General features: G+C 44.3%; 1 protein-coding gene across 15 annotated transcripts in view; it reads right to left on the reverse strand.

Moving 5' to 3' along the window:
* Positions 1-20,791, reverse strand: part of PUM1 (pumilio RNA binding family member 1) — a 247,670-nt gene that overhangs the window by 140,445 nt on the left and 86,434 nt on the right. For 11 of the 15 annotated variants that reach the window (XM_069756653.1, XM_069756662.1, XM_069756656.1 and 8 more), the window contains 4 exons: positions 13,006-13,364; positions 5,170-5,238; positions 3,284-3,392; positions 2,929-3,173 (listed from right to left, as the gene is read on the reverse strand). In XM_069756653.1, coding sequence (XP_069612754.1) covers positions 2,929-3,173; positions 3,284-3,392; positions 5,170-5,238; positions 13,006-13,353 — 771 coding nt within the window. In that variant the 5' untranslated portion in view covers positions 13,354-13,364. The remainder of the gene's footprint in view (positions 1-2,928; positions 3,174-3,283; positions 3,393-5,169; positions 5,239-13,005; positions 13,365-20,791) is intronic. The other 4 variants (XM_069756663.1, XM_069756657.1, XM_069756661.1 and 1 more) reach the window with 1 other exon arrangement.

Genomic DNA, 20,791 nt, shown 5'->3' on the forward strand with positions numbered 1-20,791 from the left:
ATGGGACGGACCCTTGATCAATAGGTCGTCCAGATACGGAAGAACTACCACTCCCCGAGCGTGAGAAATGGCCATGACAGCTGCCATGACTTTCGGGAAGACTCTGGGGGCAGTGGCGAGTCCGAAGGGCAACACAACAAACTGGAAGTGTTCGTCCTGGACTGCGAAGCACAGGAACTGCTGATGAGAGGGAAAAATCGGGATGTGGAGATGAGCATCCTTGATGTCTATGGATGCAAGGAACTCTCCTTTTTCCAGGGACGCGACAACGGAACGGAGCGAGTCCATCCTGAAGTGAACCCGTACGAACTTGTTTAGCAGCTTGAGGTCCAGTATGGGCCGTAGAGTCCCGTCCTCTTTTGGGACCACAAATAGGTTTGAGTAAAAGCCCCTGAACCTTTGGTCTCGAGGGACCGAAACGATAACACCGTCCCTTCGAAGCGCCTGAATGACCTGAAGAAGATGTGACGCTCTTGATTTGGGGGGAGAGGACTTGAACAAGCGTGGGGGGGGGGGAATGGAAGAAAACTCGATTTTGTATCCGAAGGACACGAGCTCTCTGACCCACTCGTCGTGGACGACCGAGAGCCAATTTTGACGGAGCGAAAGAAGACGTCCGCCTACTTTGTCGGCGTCCGCCTACTTTGTCGGCGTCCGCCTACTTTGTCGGCGTCCGCCTACTTTGTCGGCGTCCGCCTACTTTGTCGGCGTCCGCCTACTTTGTCGGCGTCCGCCGGACACGTCGACGAGTCATTGTGTAGAAGGTTTAATGGATGCGGATGCCTTAGGGCCAGAAGGTTTCGGCCTGGGTTTCCAGGAACGGTTAGGTCTGTATGACATGGGTATTTCTGTTTCCCCGCCGTCCTGAACCAGGGGAAGTGTATGACCAACTGGAGTTGTTACGAAAGGACCGGAATTGAAACTTTTGTTGATTCTGAAAGGGCCAGGTAGGTTTTTGCTGAGGAAGAAATTTACTCTTCCCTCCGGTAGCGTCAGAAATGATTTGGTCTAGTTTCTCCCCAAATAAACGGCCAGCATGGTAAGGTAAAGAAGTCAGCGACTTTTTAGAAGCCGAATCTGCTCGCCAATCGCGTAGCCACAAGGCCCTCCTGATGGAGATTGCGTTTGCAGCCGCTTGCTCTGCAGAATTAGCCGCATCTATGGAAGCGTTAACTATGAAGTCTCAGGCCTGAGCTATCGAGTCTGGCAGCCTCTGGGGAAAGATTACTGCCGTGGACGGTAGAGGTTAACACCTCTGCCCAGGCAACCATTGCCTTATCCACCCAGGTAGCAGCAAAAGTTGAAAGGAGTGCCGCTCCTGAGGCCTCAAAGACTGTGCGAGCCAGGTAGTCAATTTGACGGTCAGAAGGGTTTTTGAACGATGAACCGTCGGACAGAGATAGGATTGTTTTGGATGCGAGTCGCGATACGGCAGGATCCACAGAAGGAGAGAGAAGCAACTCCTTCATTAGGTCCTTGGAGAAAGGATAATTAGCTTCCGTGGCCTTTTGAGCCGTACATCGCTTATCTGGGTGTTCCTTGTGTTTTTGGACAATGTCCTGAAACTCAGGGTGATTAGTAAATATCTTTTGGACGCGTTTAGTCTTTTTAAAAGACGCGATGTGTTCCTGAGTGGATACAGATTCCTCATCCACCATTAGCGTTTTGTTGACTGCCTCAATAAGGGAGTTAAGTGTCTCCTGACCGATCGAGGAGTCTTGGGTTAAAGATTCCTCCGACCCTCGGGGGAAGGGGAGCAAGAAGTTGAGCTCGCAGATCATGAAGCTCGAGCGTGTATGGGGGACAAGGCATGGGTTCTTTTCCTGGAACCCCGAGATTCCCGTAGTACAGTACGCCCCCTGTGGTCGGATGGCCCCGTACCTCTCCCCAAGGACCTGGACCGTACCTTCTCTCGCAGGCAGCGTGAGGAAGGGTACTACTCACCGAGTAGAGATGCAGCCTCCAGCTCAATCGATCCTCCCTATGCCGGGGGATGGAGAGCGTCTGTGCGTCTTGGGCTGTGCCTGCCGCAGGGGACTTACGGCTGTGCCTGCCGCAGGGGACTTACGGCTGTGCCTGCCGCAGGGGACTTATGGCTGTACCTGCCGCAGGGAACTTACGGCTACCGTGGGGACAACATGACGCCGTGGTGGGAGCTTGATTGCAGAGGAGCCCGGGAGATGCACATAAGAGCTATACTCAATGTGCTCGCCATCTTACAGGGGGCAGATCGGGACCGTATAGGAACCGTTGCCCTGGCGTAGATTAGGCGTGCCCCATTCGTCGCAGGAGAGGTACGGGGAGGTATACTCGCCGTGCTCGCCTGTTGATGGTTCGGGGGGAGAGCGGACCCTAGAAAGGAATCTGTCACCCCCTTCACTCCGTTAATTAAAAAACAACAATTTACAGAAAATAAAAATAAAAAAGGTGGGGTCTGAAAACAGACCCAAGTGCCTCCTACAGATACTAAGCAAGAACTGGGTCATTACTGGCCAGTCAAGGGGTGTATACTGCAGAGGAGGAGTTAATTCTTTATGTGTTTACTTAGTGTCCCCCTAGTGGCAAGCAGCATAACACCCATGGTCCTGAGTCCCCCAATGAGGCGTAGAAGAAAAATTGAGTCATTTTTACCAATAATACAAATGAAACTTTGGAGCCCCCTTCAGCACACTGCCTATTCAACAATCATGCTGTAAAATGTGTTCTTCGCCCGTTTTACAGAACCCAAAAGTAAAATTGGTGCCCAAAACTACTCATAGCTGCAGTCTCAAAAACTATTTCATGAGCTTTACCATTAACTATGACAACTCAATGCAACCCAAAAACAAATTGCTTCTTGTAGGTCATGAATAAATGCTACCTGTAAAAGCCAGCAACATTATATTTCAGATACTGACTTAATGAGACTGCAGCCTCCTTTGTTTTTACCTGCATCTTTCTATATCTTGTCAATCGAAGGGTCCCCCTTGTTTGTATTAAGGGAGAGGCACTTACGAATCCTCCTTTCCTCAGGCAGTTGTCTCCAGGGGAAGAGCTTAGAACATACTCCACCATGCTGACTCCAAGACCACCACTTTCAGAACGAGGGGAGAGAACAGAGTTCACTTCACTGCCAACATGGAAGCCTTGACCTGGTCTTCTCTGGACCATAATGGGCTGGGAAACCGAGTGATCTGGAGCAGATGGAGACAGGTAAAATGCATTAGAGAACAAACAACTTTACTAGAACACATTCATGGTTAACTATGTACATAATACAGCCACAAAATGCAAGTGCACTTACCTGACGCACCCCACGCACTCTGACGCCATTGATCCCCCAGAAAAATGCCCTTAGGTCCATCCTTGTTGGAGTCATCAGTTTCCCAAAATTTTTTGCCAGGCAAGAGTTGCTTATGGAGAAAATATTTTCATAATGGTTACTCCAAAAGGTGGAAACACCAATCATATTAATCCCCACAACTTTAAGGAAAACTAAACTACTAAAACTATGAAGTAACATCAAGTATCCAAAGTTACACACACCAAGTAATAGGTATGCATGGGTTATGTTCACATGTGTTTCATTTCACACCTAACCCAGTGCAGTCTCTGCATCTCCTGCAGAAAATGTGAAAGTGGCCCAAATGTAAAACCATGGCCTGCAGCATCTAGGAATGGTCACCATTGAGCACATTCGGGAGGTCATTGGTCAGCAATTGCAAAAGGAGCTGCCAACAGCAAATCTTGGTGATTTCAGTGCCAAGTGCATTCAGAATTTTACTCAAACAATTAATAACCTCTGACATATTTATAAATTTAGGAAATATTTATGACAGGACGTCAAGTCACACTTGATACTGAATAAATTGAGAAGTTTAGAAAATTTTGTTTCAATTTTTTATCATTTACTTAACATTAACATGTCCATAAATCATTTGGTTTTTCAATTTCAAAGTTGAGTCATCTATATATATCACACTACCAAACCAGTCAGAGAAGAGAGCTTAGGCTGGTTTCACATTTGCGTCTTTGTGCGCAGTGTTTCATCCGCATGAGTCATACGTACACATATTTAACATGGTGTACGTATGGACATGCTTTTGTGTACACGTGTCGCTTTGCCGTGTGCGGTGGGGCGCGGCAAACGCAACATGATGCATTTTTTGAGGCGTCAAAAATTCGTCAAATATGCGCAGGCACGCGCACGCGGATGAGTGCGTCAAAAAAATGCATTACTGTCTATGGGAATGCATTGGTACACAATGGCATGCGTTCAATACGCATGCGTACTTTAGACTGCGCATGTCCAAAAAATTATGTCACCAACTCTACCATGCGCATAAAAAACGCAACGCATGCCAAAACGCATTTAAACGCATGCACACGCAGCGTTTTGGTTTGCGTCATGCGCAAGACGATGCGCAGGCGTAAGCAAGCTTTTGCACGCATTTTGGCATGCGTTTGCGCATGCAGATGACACGCTGCGCACAGAAACGCTAATGTGAACCTAGCCTTACATAAATGCCAAATGTCTAACTGTAGTGTGAATGAAATCCAAAAGAAAATCTTTCAAAAAACCTTCTAGTAGAGGCTCCCCTATGCGGTTACTGAAGCAAATCCTTATTCAGGTCATCACACACTGATTACGGCTTTTTAAGTGTGGGTTTAGAGCCTGCACATCGTGTGTGCTCCTTGTTGAATCCCAGGGCCCGTTTTGCAGTGCAGTGGCAAGTTGCCTCAGTCTTCGGCAGAGTGCTCCAGCTCTCTCAGCTGTGGGCTGTCAACTGAGAAGTGCCGATGTTACTAAGCACACAGGACAGGGCAGAGGAGCAATGTTCCGACAACCACCAGATGACACACAAGCACTGTGCCAAAAGACTATGGTAACCTGGCACTGCACTGAAAAATAGGTCATGGGATTCAGCCAGGAGCTCACACGCGGTACGGGCTCCGCCCCCACCATATCAGTATCTGTGGAACGGAATTCAAAATGTACCCCGACAATGAGCAAATTGCCTGGTTCCGAAACTTCTAAAAAAGACAAGCCGTCTGATTTAATTTATAACGGATTTCAGGTATATTTGAAAGCTAATTAAAATCGCTTGCTCTACATTATCATTAAATAATAATTAAAAACTACAGTTATGCTATAAAATTAAGTTGATAGGAAAAAAAAAAATAACTTACTTCTCCCATGGCTCTTCCCTCAAGTGCAAGGGCCTGAAAATCATGATTCAACTCATCCATAGAACGAACCTGCATCAGAATGACATGAAGCAATGTGAGAAGAGGCTTCATTAGGACCACAAAGTAATTATAGAACAATGTACAATACTTAAGTACTAGAGTCCGTTTAATTAGGATAAACCTGTGTATTTCTGAGTAGAGTTGATGTCTGGTGTTTAAATTAAAGCGAATCTATATTATGTTATGTAACCCCTTTCTGACATCAGACGTACTATCCTGTCGAGGTGACCTGGGCCCGTATGACCATAGGCAGGATAGTACGTCATACGCGATCAGCCGCGCTCACGGGGGGGGGGGGGGGGGGGGGAGCGCGACCAATCGCGGCCGGGTGTCACATGATTATGACAGCTGACACCCGGCACTACGTGTAAGGAGCGGTCACGGACCGCTCCCGGCACTTTAACCCCCGGCACACTGTGATCAAACAAGATCGCAGCGTTCCGGTGTCATAGGGAAGCATCGCACAGGGAGGGGGCTTCCTGCGTGCTTCCCTGAGACGCTCAGAACAAAGCGATGTGATCGCATTGTTCCGAGGGTCTCCTCCAGTCTCCTCCCTGCAGGCCCCTGGATTCAAGATAGCCGCGTGGTTCGTTTTTAAAAATTGCTAAATAAACAAAAAAATATATATATTGTTCTAATAAATACATTTCTTGTAAATAATAAAACAAACAATAAAAAGTACACATTTGGTATCCCCACGTCCGTAACGACCCAACCTATAAAACTGTCCCACTAGTTAACCCCTTCAGTGAACACCGTAAAAATGAATAAAACTTCCTTATCAATTTTACCACACGCAGAACGATATAAACGCCCCACCCAGAAGAAATTCATGAATTGCTGGCTTATGCTCATTCTGCCTAACAAAAATCATAATAAAAAGCGATCAAAAAATGTCATGTGCCGAAAATGGCACCAATAAAAACGTCAACTCGTCCCGCAAAAAAACAAGACAATATATAAAAAGAGAACAGGACCAGCATCATAAAGAAGGGATCACCACACCAATATACAAAAATATAACAAATGTTTATTAAATGTAACCAACACCAAACAATGAAAACTGTAATCTAAAAACAGTTAAAAACTCCCAAAAACAACCATGGGAGATGAGTGTCAATACAATAAATGATCTAAATATTCAAAAAACATTGCACAATCCGTACCACATATGTATGAAAGCCGTACTCAAACTATGACCATATGGCAAAGGGGGAAAAAACAAATCAAAAACATGTGTAAGCATGCTGTGTCTTCCAATACCTAGAGCTGAGTTAAGAAAAACAGCCTAATAGATATACATAGAGCATGCATTCAACAATAAAGTACCCAAAGATCTTGAGGAAGACGCTTTGTGCGTCGATACGCGTGGGTCTCACATTGCATTAGTCCACCCTTTCATCTACTGATGGTACTCTGATTTGTGGGGAGGTGCTATTAGACCAGGGTTTTTGGGGATAACTATCTTGTGTATTATTGCCTGGGTCTGGTATACCTTTGTATGTTTCGGGTACATTACCAGTTATATGCATGGTCCTTTTTACACATTAGCTTGGATGCCATATACATTTATAAACAGGTTACCAGGTCTTTGGGTACTTTATTGTTGAATGCATGCTCTATGTATATCTATTAGGCTGTTTTTCTTAACTCCGCTCTAGGTATTGGAAGACACAGCATGCTTACACATGTTTTTGATTTGTTTTTCCCCCTTTGCCATATGGTCATAGCTTGAGTACGGCTTTCATACATATGTGGTACGGATTGTGCAATGTTTTTTGAATATTTAGATCATTTATTGTATTGACCCTCATCTCCCATGGTTGTTTTTGGGAGTTTTTAACTGTTTTTAGATTACAGTTTTCATTGTTTGGTGTTGGTTACATTTAATAAACATTTGTTATATTTTTGTATATTGGTGTGGTGATCCCTTCTTTTTGATGCTGGTCCTGTTCTCTTTTTATATATTGATCTGTTTAGACATGCATCAGGTGATCCCCCCCCCCCCTCTTAATTTTGGAGTTTTGATGGTGCCCGCTCAACCTATATTGTGTCTGAAAAAAACAAGACCTCACATGACTCTGTGGGCCAAAATACGGAAAAATTATAGTTCTCAAAATGTGGTGATGCAAAAACTATTTTTTGCAATAAAAAGCATCTTTTAGCGTGACAGCTGCCAAACATGAAAACCCGCTATAAATAGTAAATCAAACCCCCTTTCATCACCCCCTTAGTTAGGGAAAAATAATAACATTAAAAAAAAAATGTATTTATTTCCATTTCCCCATTAGGGTTAGGATTGGGGCTAAAGTTAGGGTTTGGACTACGTTTACGGCTGGGATTAGGGTTAGGGCTAAAGGTAGGGTTAGGATTACATTTACTGCTGGGGTTAGGTTTGGGATTAGAGGTGTGGTTGGGGTTAGGGGTGTGTTCGGGTTGGAGTTAGAATTGGGGGGTTTCCACTGCGTAGGCACCTCAGGGGCTCTCCAAACGCAAGATGGTGTCCGATATCAATTCCAGCCAATACTGTGTTGAAAAAATAAAACTGATCCTTCCCTTCTGAGCTCTGCCTTGCACCCAAACAGTGGTTTACCCTCACATATGGGGTATCAGCGTACTCAGGACAAATTGGACAATAATTTTTGTGGTCAAATTTCTCCTGTTACCCTTGGGAAAATAAAAATTTGGAGGCTACAAAATAATTTGTGTGGGAAAAAGTGATTTTTTATTATCACGGCTCTGGGTTCTAAACTTTATTGAAACACTTGGGGGTTCAAAGTTCTCACATCACATCTAGATAAATTCCTTGGAGGCATGTAGTTTCCAAAATAATGTCACTTGTGTTTTTTTTTTTTTTACTGTTTAGGCACATGAGGGGCTCTGTAAACGGAACATGATGCCCGCAGACCATTCCATCAAAGTAAAAAAAACGGCACTCCTTCCCTTCCGAGCTCTGCCATGTGCTCAAGCGGTGGTTCCCTCCCACATATGGGGTATCGGCATACTCAGGACAAATTGCACAACTTTTGGGGCCCAATTTCTCCTGTTGCCCTTGGGAAAATAAAAAATTGGGGGCGAAAAGATCATTTTTGTGAAAAAAATGATTTTTTCATCTTTACGGCTCTACATTATAAACTCCTGTAAAGCACTTGGGGGTTCAAAGTGCTCACCACACATCTAGATAAGTTCCTTAGGGGGTCTACTTTCCAAAATGGTGTCACTTGTGGGGGTTTCCACTGTTTAGGCACATCAGGGGCTCTCCAAATGCGACATGGTGTCCAATCTCAATTCCAGCCAATTTTGCATTGAAAAGTCAAATGGCGCTCCTTCCCTTCCGAGCTCTGCTATGCGCCCAAACAGTGGTTTACCCCCACATATTGGGTATTGGCGTACTTGGGACAAATTGTACAACAACTTCAATTTCTCCTGTTACCCTTGGGAAAATAAGACAAATTGTATCTGAAGTAATTTTTTTGTGAAAAAAGTTAAATGTTAATTTTTTTTAAACATTCCAAAAATTCCTGTGAAGCACCTATAGGGTTAATAAACTTCTTGAATGTGGTTTTGAGCACCTTGAGGGGTGCAGTTTTAAGAATGGTGTTACTTTTGGGTATTTTCTATCATAGATCCCTCAAAGTGACTTCAAATGAGATGTGGTCCCTAAAAAAAATGGTGTTGTAAAAATGAGAAATCTCTGGTCAACTTTTAACCCTTATAACTCCCTAATAAAAAAAAAAATGTTGGTTCCAAAATTGTGCTGATGTAAAGTAGACAATGTGGGAAATGTTACTTATGTATTTTATGTGACATATCTCTGCAATTTATGGGCATGAAAATTCAAAGTTGGAAAATTGCAAAAATTTTCACCAAATTTCCATTTTTTCACAAATAAACCCAAGTCATATCAAATACATTTTTACCACTGTCATGAAGTACAATAGGTCAAGAGAAAACAGTGTCAGAATCACCAGGATCCGTTGAAGCGTTCCAGAGTTATAACCTCAAAAAAGGGACAGTGGTCAGAATTGTAAAAATTGTCCCGGTCATTTACATGCAAACCACCCTTGGGGGAAAAGGGGTAAAATAAAGGCATGGTCACAGTGGTGCTTTTATACCGATCTAAAAGATACCTTGAGTGTTTAATTCACATTAAAAGTTTTGGTGCAATATCCTCTTCATACATTGGGGAGGGACTGTGGGCAGTGTTTTTTGGCACTGCCGTGGCCCCTCTGCATTTGTACGAGCCCTCTATTTTAAAGTTTGCACTAACGCCGCCCTTGCTGTTGGCTGTGCATGATCACATTCATCTCCCAGTGGTCTTCAGCAAAATGGGCCGCAGTTTTTAGTTTTCAGCTAGTCATTGAGCCAAGGTCTCAATCTGCGCATGTAACACCCCAGCACCATTTTGCTGAAGACCACTGTGAGGTGAATGTGCACAAGCACAGCCAGCAGCAAGGGTGGCATTAGCAAGAACTTTAAAATAGAGGGCTCGTACAGACACAGAGAGGCCCTGCCAGAGCTGAAAACACTACCCACAGTCGACCCAAAGCACTAAAGAGGATATTGCACAAAAATTTCTAAGGTGAATGAAACAAGAACCAGGATATGGGTTTCTTCCAACAGGTATCCACTCAATAGGTTAAAAATCGCAACTATGGCCATGCCTTTATTTTATCATACTAAATTTTGATGACAGGTTCGCTTTAACACTAACCTAACAGATTCCCGGAGACCAGGAGAGCTACTATAGTAGTCTATGTCTGCGATTTTTTTTCTTAAAGAAAAACTCTGAAAAGCCAGCTGGTGACCACCTCTGACGACTAGTCTAACAGACAGGACCCCACCAGCCCCTAAAGTGGCAGCCTCGGTGACACAAACCTGTCTGTTTATATCCAAGAAGCACAGTCCTAAACCGGTTTTCCAGAGTACATTTTCTCCAAAACACCGCAGCAAATAAGAGTAAAGGTACCTTCACACTGAACGATATCGCTAGCGACCCGTGACGTTGCAGCGTCCTGGCTAGCGATATCGTTGAGTTTGACAGGCAGCAGCGATCAGGATCCTGCTGTGCTATCGTTGGTCGGTGCAGAAAGTCCAGAACTTTATTTCTTCGCTGGACTCCCTGCAGACATCGCTGAATCGGCGTGTGTGACGCCGATTCAGCGATGTCTTCACTGGTAACCAGGGTAAAAATTGGGTTACTAAGCGCAGGGCCGCGCTTAGTAACCCGATGTTTACCCTGGTTACCAGCGTAAACGTAAAAAAAAACAAACACTACATACTTACCTTCCGCTGTCTGTCCTCCGGCGCTGTGCTCCTCTGCACTGTGAGCGCCGGCCAGCCGGAAAGCACAGCACATCGGTGACGTCACCGCTGTGCTTTCCGGCTGGCGCTCACAGTCAGTGCAGAGAAGCAGAACGCCGGGGGACAGACACCGGAATGTAAGTATGTAGTGTTTGTTTTTTTTTACGTTTACGCTGGTAACCAGGGTAAACATCGGGTTACTAAGCGCGGCCCTGCGCTTAGTAACCCGATGTTTACCCTGGTTACCAGGGGACCGGCATCGTTGGTCGCTGGAGAGCTGTCTGTGTGACCAGCACTCTCCAGCGACCAAACAGCGACGCTGCAGCGATCGGGATCGTTGTCTGGATCGCTGCAGTGTCGCTAAATGTGACGGTACCTTGAGACATACACCTCTGCAATAATGCAACTGGTCTCAGATTTGTGCTGCCTGTGTTTGGTATGGCATGAATCTTCTGTCAGGTTCCCTTCAATTCCCTCAGGGAAAACTTGCAAAATGTGTTAATTTTAGAATATATGACATTAGGGATATTACCTTAACAGGATTGTCTGGTTTAAATTGACCAATCTGCAGTCACTGTAATTGCAGACTTGTGAATCCTCATATAGCGTGAACTGTGCGCAGTGAGGATTCTGAGGTGTCATCCCCAGGAACAGCAGTATGCGATATGCATACTCCCGTCAGAACCAGACTAGAAAGAGTTACTGACAGAGTGACTGCAGAATCTGTCGAGCTTTTTGAGTTATTAATCTGGTCTATTAGTCATACCTGTATGCCTCCTGGACAATTCTTTGTTCAATAAAAATAATTTTTTATAGCTTTGATCTTCTAGGCCATGGGTCGTTTGCCCAGAAGGTAAGATGGAATCTGATTTTCATTACACAAGATTTCTCTTCACCCTCTATTCAGTTTCCCTTTGAAGTCATGTGGGCGACTGGAAACCCAGGGCCTTTGAGTTCTGCCTGCCATGTCTCCTCTGCACTGTGGGGAACACGGCTTCACTGAATGCCCCCCGCAATAGCCAGGAAAATCGAAGCTATAAAAGAGGATTTTTACTAAACAAGGCATCATCCAGGAGGCATACAGATATAATTTATTTCAGCTGAATACTTTCATTTAATAAAAATGCCACTGACGTTTTTTATTTCCTTCTGGATGTGTATGAATAAACTGACAAAGAGGTGTTACTGTTCCATTTATCAATTGGTTGGTGTCCTTACGAAGTGTAACAGTGATAGCACTGATTTGCACAGTGTTCGACTAGAGATTTGATATAGTATTTGATTTAGTCATGGCCTAAAGTGTTGACACCTTTGAAATTGTTCTAGAAAATGAAGCATTTCTCCTAGAAAAATTACAATATTTTTCCGAATTTAAAATGCACTTTTTACCTCCAAAAATGTGGAGGAAAATGGGGGATGAGTCTTATAGCCCGGATGTACCTGCTCAGGAGGTGAGGGAGCAGCAGCGGTGGACCAGCAGTTCACAGGAGGCGGCTGCTGCGGATAACTCCTGTGCCCACTGCTAAAGAGAAATGAATATTCAGTGCTCTCCACGTCCATAGGAGAGTTGAGCAGTGAATATTCATTTCTTTTTAATAGCGGACACACTGTTAGCCGCCGGCTTCCTGCAGCTGCCGGGCTTTCACGTGTGCCCGCTACTTAAGAGAATGAATATTCACTGCTCTCCACTCCCATAGGCATGGAGAGCAGTGAATCTTCATTCCCTTTAGTAACAGGGACACATCTACGCCTGGCAGCAGGAAGCTGGTGGATGCAGCTAACACTGTGCCTGCTATTAAAGATCAGTGAATATTCACTGCTCCAAACGCCAATAGCCCTGGTGTGGGGAGTAGCGAGTAGTCTGGCAGTTGTCCTTGGCTTGCAAGAAGCGCATGACGTTACTGCCATGCACTGCTTACAAACATAAATCAGCTGCTGGCATTAGAATAGGAAGCTGCGAGAGAGCGCAAGGAAGGCAAGTGTAATGGTTTATGTTTTTTTAAATTTTTTTTGATGGGGGCCGCGCCTACCAGGATGGGGATGATGGGACCATATGTAACCAGGATAGGGGATCATATATACCAGGATAGGCGACATTAGTACAGAATTGACCACATTTTTTGCTTCAATTTTTTTCCCCCAATTTCCTCCTCTAAAACCTAGGTGCGTTACTGCAGCTTTTCAGTGGCTAGTAATTCATTATGGCTCATGAAAGCTGAAGTTTTTCAGTGTCCACTAATAGGATTGCAGCACTCATGCTACAAACAATTCCAGGAGACAGTCGAAGAACAGCACTCGGGAATGGAGCCAGTGCAGGAGGCAAGTGTACTTTTTTTGTATTTTTTTCAACAAAGAATGAAACAAAAGAAAGTTGCCAAACCGCTTAATACAGTATATAAAATTCAAACTACATGATATTTCAAGATCCATAATAAATAAAATTGCAGTTGTATAAACAGAGAATTTGCTTACTTGATGTTCAGCATGAATATGGTCTCCAGTTGGCCAACGGTGTTTACTATTGTTGTATCCGCCTCCACCACCCCCAAGTTGCTCGCCATGTTGTCTCTGGAAAAAATAATCTACCATAGCATCATCCTGGGAACGTCCAGCCACACCCATTGAACTGCCAACAGGGCTACCATGGGGGCCAGCAGAATGAGTTGGGTGCTGTGGTGGCTGCTGCTGGCCCACCGGTCCAGATGTAAGGACCACGGGCATGTTGTGGTTAAGGGTGCCTTCTGTATACTGTTTCAGGTGGGGGCTGAAGGAGTCCTGCCAGAGAACTGTTTTCCTCTTCAAGACACATGCAACGCTCATTCCACCAACACCTACACATTGAAAAAAAATATATATTAATTAATGATGGGTCAGGAATAATAAGCATGTTTCATAAAGTTGAATACAAAAATGAACTCGCCAATGTGAATAAATTGTAAAATACATATCTTAAAAGGGATTTATCCAATTCTTGTATTAAATCAGTTGCAAATACAAGAAACAAGTATTCAAATTCAGCATACAGACAATAGCAGCCTTTTTTTTACCATGATGTGCAAGTACATAGGTCAAAAGTCCATCTACTGTGCCGTAAGTAGAAAGACAGTCATTAAATCCTGCTGGAAGCTATCAGCTTGGAAACATGTAAAGTTTGGGGGGTGGGATTGATCCCCTCCTCTCAGATAAGAGGGCAGAATCCCATCACCACCGATACCAGCTCCCAGTAGTGTCTCTGGAGACTTGTGGATGGCCTTTCAATGGTACTTGAAAAGGACTTTTGACCTATGGACTTGAACACCGTGGTACGAAGTATTTTCCTTGTGTACCAAATGTTAAATATGTACACGGTAGCTGAGATTATTGGAGACAATATAAAAAAAAAAATTGCATCAACTATATCACAGTATGGGCCCGATTCATTATTGCATTTACAACCCCCCCTTTTTGGCCTAGATATTTGTTTGTTTTACGCCTGATAATCTGTGCCTTTTTTCAAGTTCATATTAGGCTACTTTCACACTGGCGTTTTTTGCAATACGTCGCAATGCGTCGTTTATGGCAAAAAACGCATCCTGCAAAGTTGTTTGTGCGTTTTTGCCCCATAGATTAACATTAGCGACGCATTGCCACACGTCGCAACCGTCATGCGACGATTGCGCCATGTTGTGGTGGACCGGCCGGGAGCAAAAAACGTTAAATGTAACGTTTTTTGCTGCCAACGGACCGCTTTTTCCGGCCGCCCCCACCTCCCAGTACTTCACAATGGGGCAGCGGATGCGCCGGAGAAATGCATCCGCTGCACCCGTTGTGCGGCGCATCAAACGCTAGTGTCGGAATCCCGGCCCGACGCATTGCGACGGGAAGATTCCGACGCTAGTGTGAAAGTAGCCTTATATGTGTTTGCCAGTTTTTGATGGTTTACCATTATGGGCTGGCATTGGGGTTTCCTGATGTTTTCAGCTGAGCCATTAAATTATGCCTTTTCAAAAATTTCTTAACCCTGCTGTGGAACCATGGGGTCATATAAACCCCGCTGTGGAACCATGGGGTCATATAAACCCTAGCGCTGAATAAATTGAAATATTTCTAAAACTAGTCAATCTCAGACATTGACCTATGTATTTTCAAGTAACATATTTCTGCTTATGTTGATGATATTTTGAATGTGTTTTTCAATTTTGTTTCAAAGTTATTTTCAATTTTGTGTGTTTGGGACTCTCCTGACCCCATAGTACCTTTAGCCTATGTGCACACGTTCAGGATTTCTTGCAGAAATTTCCTGAGAAAAACCTGAAATTTTCTGCAAGAAATCTGCATGCATTTTTTGCGCGATTTTGGTGCGGTTTTTTTTTCCGGACATCTCCCAATGCATTATATAGTGGGAAATCCGCAAAATTAATGAACATGCAGCGTTGTTTACGGCGATGGGTTTTTTAGCGGAAAAAAAAACGCATCATGTGCACAAAAATTGCGGAATTCATTCTAAATGATGGGATGCATAATGTATGCTGTTTTATAGCGTTTTTATAGCTGGAAAACCGCAAAAAATCAGCAATGTGTGCACACAGCCTTACTGACTGACATTTGTTTTTTGGAATATTTTCTGTTTATTCACAGGTTTTGTAATATAATAATAAATAATGGCTAGACGAACTGTGATGACAGTGTTAGGCTGTGTGCACACATTGCAGATTTGATTGCAAATCCGCAGCTTTTTTTGCCGCACGGAATTGCATCAGATCCGCAGTGTAGTGCACAAGCAATATAAGTCTATGGGAACCACAGACTTGATGTGCACATGCTGCGGAAAAAGCCGCACCAAAACGCAGCTTTTTTTTTCTAAGCAGCATATCACTTTTGTGCGGAACTGCAGTGTTTCTGCACCAATAGACTTGCATTGAGTCGGGCACATCCGCAGCAAAACCGCAAATGTAAAAAAGATCTCCAGTTTTGCTGCGGATGTGGGTCCGAGAAACGCTGCAGTTTGGGAGGAGGGAAGTCTGTGGGCTGTGTGCAGGAGGTATTTGGTGTGTGTGCAGGCATCGTCTTGTAGTCCCATCGGGCTATGTCTGCTATGCATCAGAATGTCTTCTGATGAGGAGCAAGGTCCTGGGCCTTCTGAAGTAGAACATGTCAGTGAGGTGAGTACTTGGCTCCTCAGATTGGTAAGTATTCACTGTCACATCAACACATATGACAATTTTTTTCATTTTTTTAGATCTCTTCTACTGCAGCAGAGACTGGGCAGGAGCAGCGGAGTCAAGGTCAGGTGGCAAGGCGGCAGCGTGTATGTATACAAGGCTGTTTACTGTATCCTCACTTTAGTAATCTTGAATCTTCCTATTTCTTTACATTTTCCTTCTGGAATCCTTTTGTATCTTGACTTTCCTATTCATGCCATTTCTCAGCCTCTGTTTTCTTTATTTTCCTTAATTGACCCAACATTAATGTCTTTATTTCATTTTTAGGTTCCAGAACGGGATGAAGACATAATAGAGAATGACCTCATCTCCCTGGTCCAGGAGAGAGTCCTGTTGTGGGACACCCGGGATCCACTGCACTCAAACGTAACGATCCGGCGCCTATGGAATGAAGTGGCCAAAGAGATGTGGGATGGCTGGGACAACGCCCCGACTCGGGTCCGAACTACATTTCATAAGTATTGCAATGCAGTGTGAAGCAGCAGAGACCTTGGCCGTGCTCACACAACTGTGTGTGATGAAAAACTCTCAGGAGTTTGTCTCATCACACACAGTTGTGTGAGCACGGTCAAAAGTTCATTGTCTGACCATAATGTTTTTTTTTTTTTTTTTAACAGTGGCCAAAGTCAAAACACGTTGGCGTTCGATGAAGGACCGCTTCAACAAGGACCTGCGTCAAGAGAGCCGTGTTCCCAGTGGTTCAGGAGCAAGGATCCGAAGATATAAATACCATCGTGTTCTGGCATTTTTAAGACCGGTCCTTGTCCAAAGAACGTAAGTATTTTTCCCTTGCATTAGGTTGTATTGTATTGCCATAATCTGTATGTTTCAATTCCACAGGACTTTGCGTCTGGTTATTTTTTGGTATTCATTTTCTCTGTACTTTTTTCACAGCACATGGAGCACTACTGTTGGCCCAGGTTCTGGAGTGGTGCTTCATCAGACAGCCATGGCCCCTTCCCAGCCATCCAGCAGCACTGCAGCAAGTGGGCCTGCCACACTAACTGGAGACCAGGAAGCTGGTCCATCAGGTGTTCCCCTTTCCCAGTCCTCTGTCACTGCCACTTTTTTTTAAGCTCCTCCCAGCAGCAGCAGAGGGCGTCGGACAGGTCCTCATGCCCGAGTTTTTGCACTTGAGCTCGGTTTTTCACGAAGGACTCAAGGCTTTGGGTGACCGAATGGATATTTCACTTAGCCACATGAATACACGTATCCATGAGGTCACCAAAAGCCTTGACCAAGTAAAAGCCGACCTCCAGAGGCCAGCACATCATTTTTTTAACTAAATTGAGCAGGGCATGTCGGAACACCTTACTCCTGATCTCCAGCTGAGTGTCATGCAGGCATGCAATGATACTTACGTGCAGGCTATGCAGCAGTCGGTATTTTCAGCAGACAGTGGCGGCATATCCACCTGTGCCTTCACTGTCATGACTAACCTCAATGCCGACCTCTGCTGCATACCACTGCACGGCCACCTCTATTCCTAGCACTGCCGGACACCAGTACAGCACCATCACCATGCCGAGTGCTGTTGGACAGCCCACTGCCACCACCATGACAACCGCTGCTCCTGCTTGGACCTCCTCCACTTACACCACGATGCAAGAGGACCCTGGCATGGCCTTCCGTACCGCCACCACCACGATGCAGCAGGACCCTGGCATGGCCTTCCGTACCGCCACCACCACCACAATGCATCAGGACCCTGGCATGGCCTTCCGTACCGTCACCACCACGATGCAACAGGACCCTGGCATGGCGTTCCGTACCGCCACCACCACCACGATGCAGCAGGACCCTGGCATAGCCTTCCGCTCTACGAGCGCTATGGACTCTGGCATGGCTGCACGCTCTACGAGCACTATGGACTCTGGCTTGGCTGCACGCTCTACGAGCACTATGGACCCTGGCATTGCTGCACGCTCTACGAGCACTATGGACTCTGACACAGTGCAACCGGACCCTGACAGGTCACCCACCACTACCATGCAAAAACATATGAGCCCACCGAGGCTTCCCAGAACTCGGCAATCAGGGCTGTGGAGTCTGAGTCGGAGTCGTGGAGTCGGATTTGGTTGGAGTCTGAGTCGGTAGAAATGTACCGACTCCAGCTTTAAAAAAATGTATTAATATTTCATAATTGAACTTTCATATGAATTTTATAAATGTTACTCAAATATATATGTTCTATCAAACTATGAACAACAGTGATAAGCAGTTCTGCTGGAGACATTTCTTACTACTTTTGTGTCACTGTTCTCCACTGCCCTTATCTAATCTTATACTTGGTTAACCTCATGCTGCCCCAACCCCCCTACTTACAATGTGTGAAAATGTGTTGCAAATTCTTAGTAGTAAAGCTCCTCCTCTAGACTAGATGTTTGGTGTGCGACTTCCAAGCATCTCACAGCTGCTACTCAGAAGAGGAAGACTGTAAGAAGTATTATCCTTTCAACAAACTTTGCATCAGTTAACTGTGAGTACATGAGGAATAACAGTATTACTGACCACTATATCAGTTGTACGACCTGGCAATATTTTTGTACAATTGTTTTTAGGAAAAACAATTGTCATTTGGATTGTGAATGCAGAATTAAAAACCTGAGAATGTCAAAGAAGTGTCACATTAAATCAGCTGTATTTGAACATTTCACCATCACTCAAGATAGAAAACATTATGTCTGTCAGTGTATGACAAATGATCCAGACGAAAACAAATGCTGTGAAGCCAAGATCAGTGCATATTCAGGCAAAGATAAAAATGCTCCTACCAGAGCTTCTAATCTAAAGAGACATTTACAGCTGAAAGCAGTGGATGAGAAAGACTGCATCCAAACCAATGAACCAGTGCCCAGCTCTTCCAGCCAAACAAAGGAGCAGAGAACTTTGCAGCCAATGGTTGCAAGATATTTTGTCAGTGACAAAGTTACTGTCACAATGACAGTAGATACATTTAAAAAACAGATCATAGAGCTTGTTGTAAAGGATAGTGTGCCTATTTCATTATTTTCACGACCAGCTTTTATGTGTCTGAATGGGGAAATGGCCCGCAAGCTTGGTGTTTCTCTGGAGAGAGAGTATTAGAAAGTTAGTAATCGAAGAAGCTTTTAAACAAAAGGAAGAACTTAAAAAAACTCTCAAGGGACGATTTCTGTTTCATAAAATGGATGCCTGCACACGTCAGAGTGAACTATTTTGCCATCAATGTCCGATTTGTTTGTGACAAAAATGAAATAGTTTCCAAGACATTGGCAGTAAAATACACCAAAGATCATCACACCAGTGAGTTTCTCCAGGTCTTGGTGGAAAAGGTTCTGCAAGACTATGAACTTAAAAAAGAGCAAGTTCTTTCTGTCGTAACTGACAATGCTTCAAATATGATACTATTAAGCTAATGAATGAGAGTAATGATGGTGACCAGCAGCTAGAAGAACATTATGGATCCACAGACACAGAAATGTTTGAAATAGAGGAACACAGTATTGTAACTGAGGAGCAAACTGAAGTTGCTTCAGATGAACAGCAACATGATAGTTTAGATGATCTTGTTGAAACTGTGTCAATACGTTCTTTCATTCATCACATGCGCTGTGTTGTGCATACGCTACAGCTGGCTATAAGAGACAGTCTGCAAGAAGGACATGCTGCTGCATTGATTGGCAAGGTGAGAAAATTGGCTACTGTTGCCAGAACCCCTAAAGTTGACTCAATTTTGAAGAGACGTACTGGAAAAGGGGAAATTATTAATCAAGCCACACGATGGGGCAGTACTTACAGTACTTAATGATTCAGCGCTTGGTTGAACTGAATACCTTTCTTGTAGATATGGCTAACCCTCAACTGACGCTAAATGAAAGTCAGTGGAATCAGGTGACTGAGCTGGAAAAATTGCTAGAGCACCCATTTACAGTGACTAAAAATTACAAGCAGAGGATGTAACTCCAGGTATTTTCTTAAAGGAGTGGAAGAACCTGATGTTTCGCCTGTCCCAAAGAGGAGGGTTAATTGCAAGTGGCATTGCTACATCAATGAAAGGAGAGGAGCCACTATTACAAAATAACATTCTTTTGGCAGCTGTTTATGTAGACCCAAGTATATAGATGGCGCGCACTCGGTCAGAGTTGTGAGGTGCTGGTGTAATGGATCAAATGATCCTAGGTACTAGTAGATATGTTTACACCGCACACTCTGATGACAACGTGTGGATTGCTTTGCTTAAACATTTATTGTTAAATAAATTCAAATAAGGGAGCGAAACAGAAATATAGTGCTGGAAGCAATATATACAACAGATGTTTCGGCTCACCCAGAGCCTTATTCATTGAATCGCTTTTCCACAATAAGAAGTGAGTTGAGGCGGATAGGGTAGAAATCCCTCAGTGCCAAGATAAGGCTATAGCTGTGTTGCTGGTCGTATGTCCGATACAGTTGATGGCCCAATCAGTGTGTGATAGCCTGCAACGTGGTGGATGTAAGCGGCGCTCCCGCGCCTTGCTACTGTCAGCGGCGTCTGTATGTAGACCCAATGCATCGGATTCTTCTAGATGATCAACAGCTAACTAAAGGAAAAGTTTGAAATATCAGTAAGGATGAAAGGGTTGCAGAACAGTCAGGAGGAACAAGAAGAATTTGGTCGTCCTGCTACATCTTCACCCTCATCAACTGATGAAGAATTTAATTTTGAAAAATATTTGGATCACAAGGACCGTGCAAAGCGTTCCCGCATAGAAGAGTCATCCCCATCAAAGAACACAGCCAGAACATGTCAGCAGAATTTTTCAAGTGCACTAAAAGAAATTGAGAAATTTGACCGTTCATCAAAAATAACAGTGCAACAAGCAATTGCTCTGTATCCTGACATTGTCAGAGATGTTGCCCGAGTGGTTACTGCTTTGCCACCAACCCAAGTTAGGCTACGTTCACATTTGCGTTGTGCGCCGCTGCGTCTTTGACGCAACGCACAACGCAAATAAAAACGCACCAAAACGCACGCAAAAACGCTGCGTTTTGCGACGCATGCGTCCTTTTTTGCCGAAATTTGGACGCAAGAAAAA

The sequence above is a fragment of the Ranitomeya imitator genome, chromosome 3, assembly GCF_032444005.1.
Source record: "Ranitomeya imitator isolate aRanImi1 chromosome 3, aRanImi1.pri, whole genome shotgun sequence".
NCBI lineage: Eukaryota > Metazoa > Chordata > Amphibia > Anura > Dendrobatidae > Ranitomeya > Ranitomeya imitator.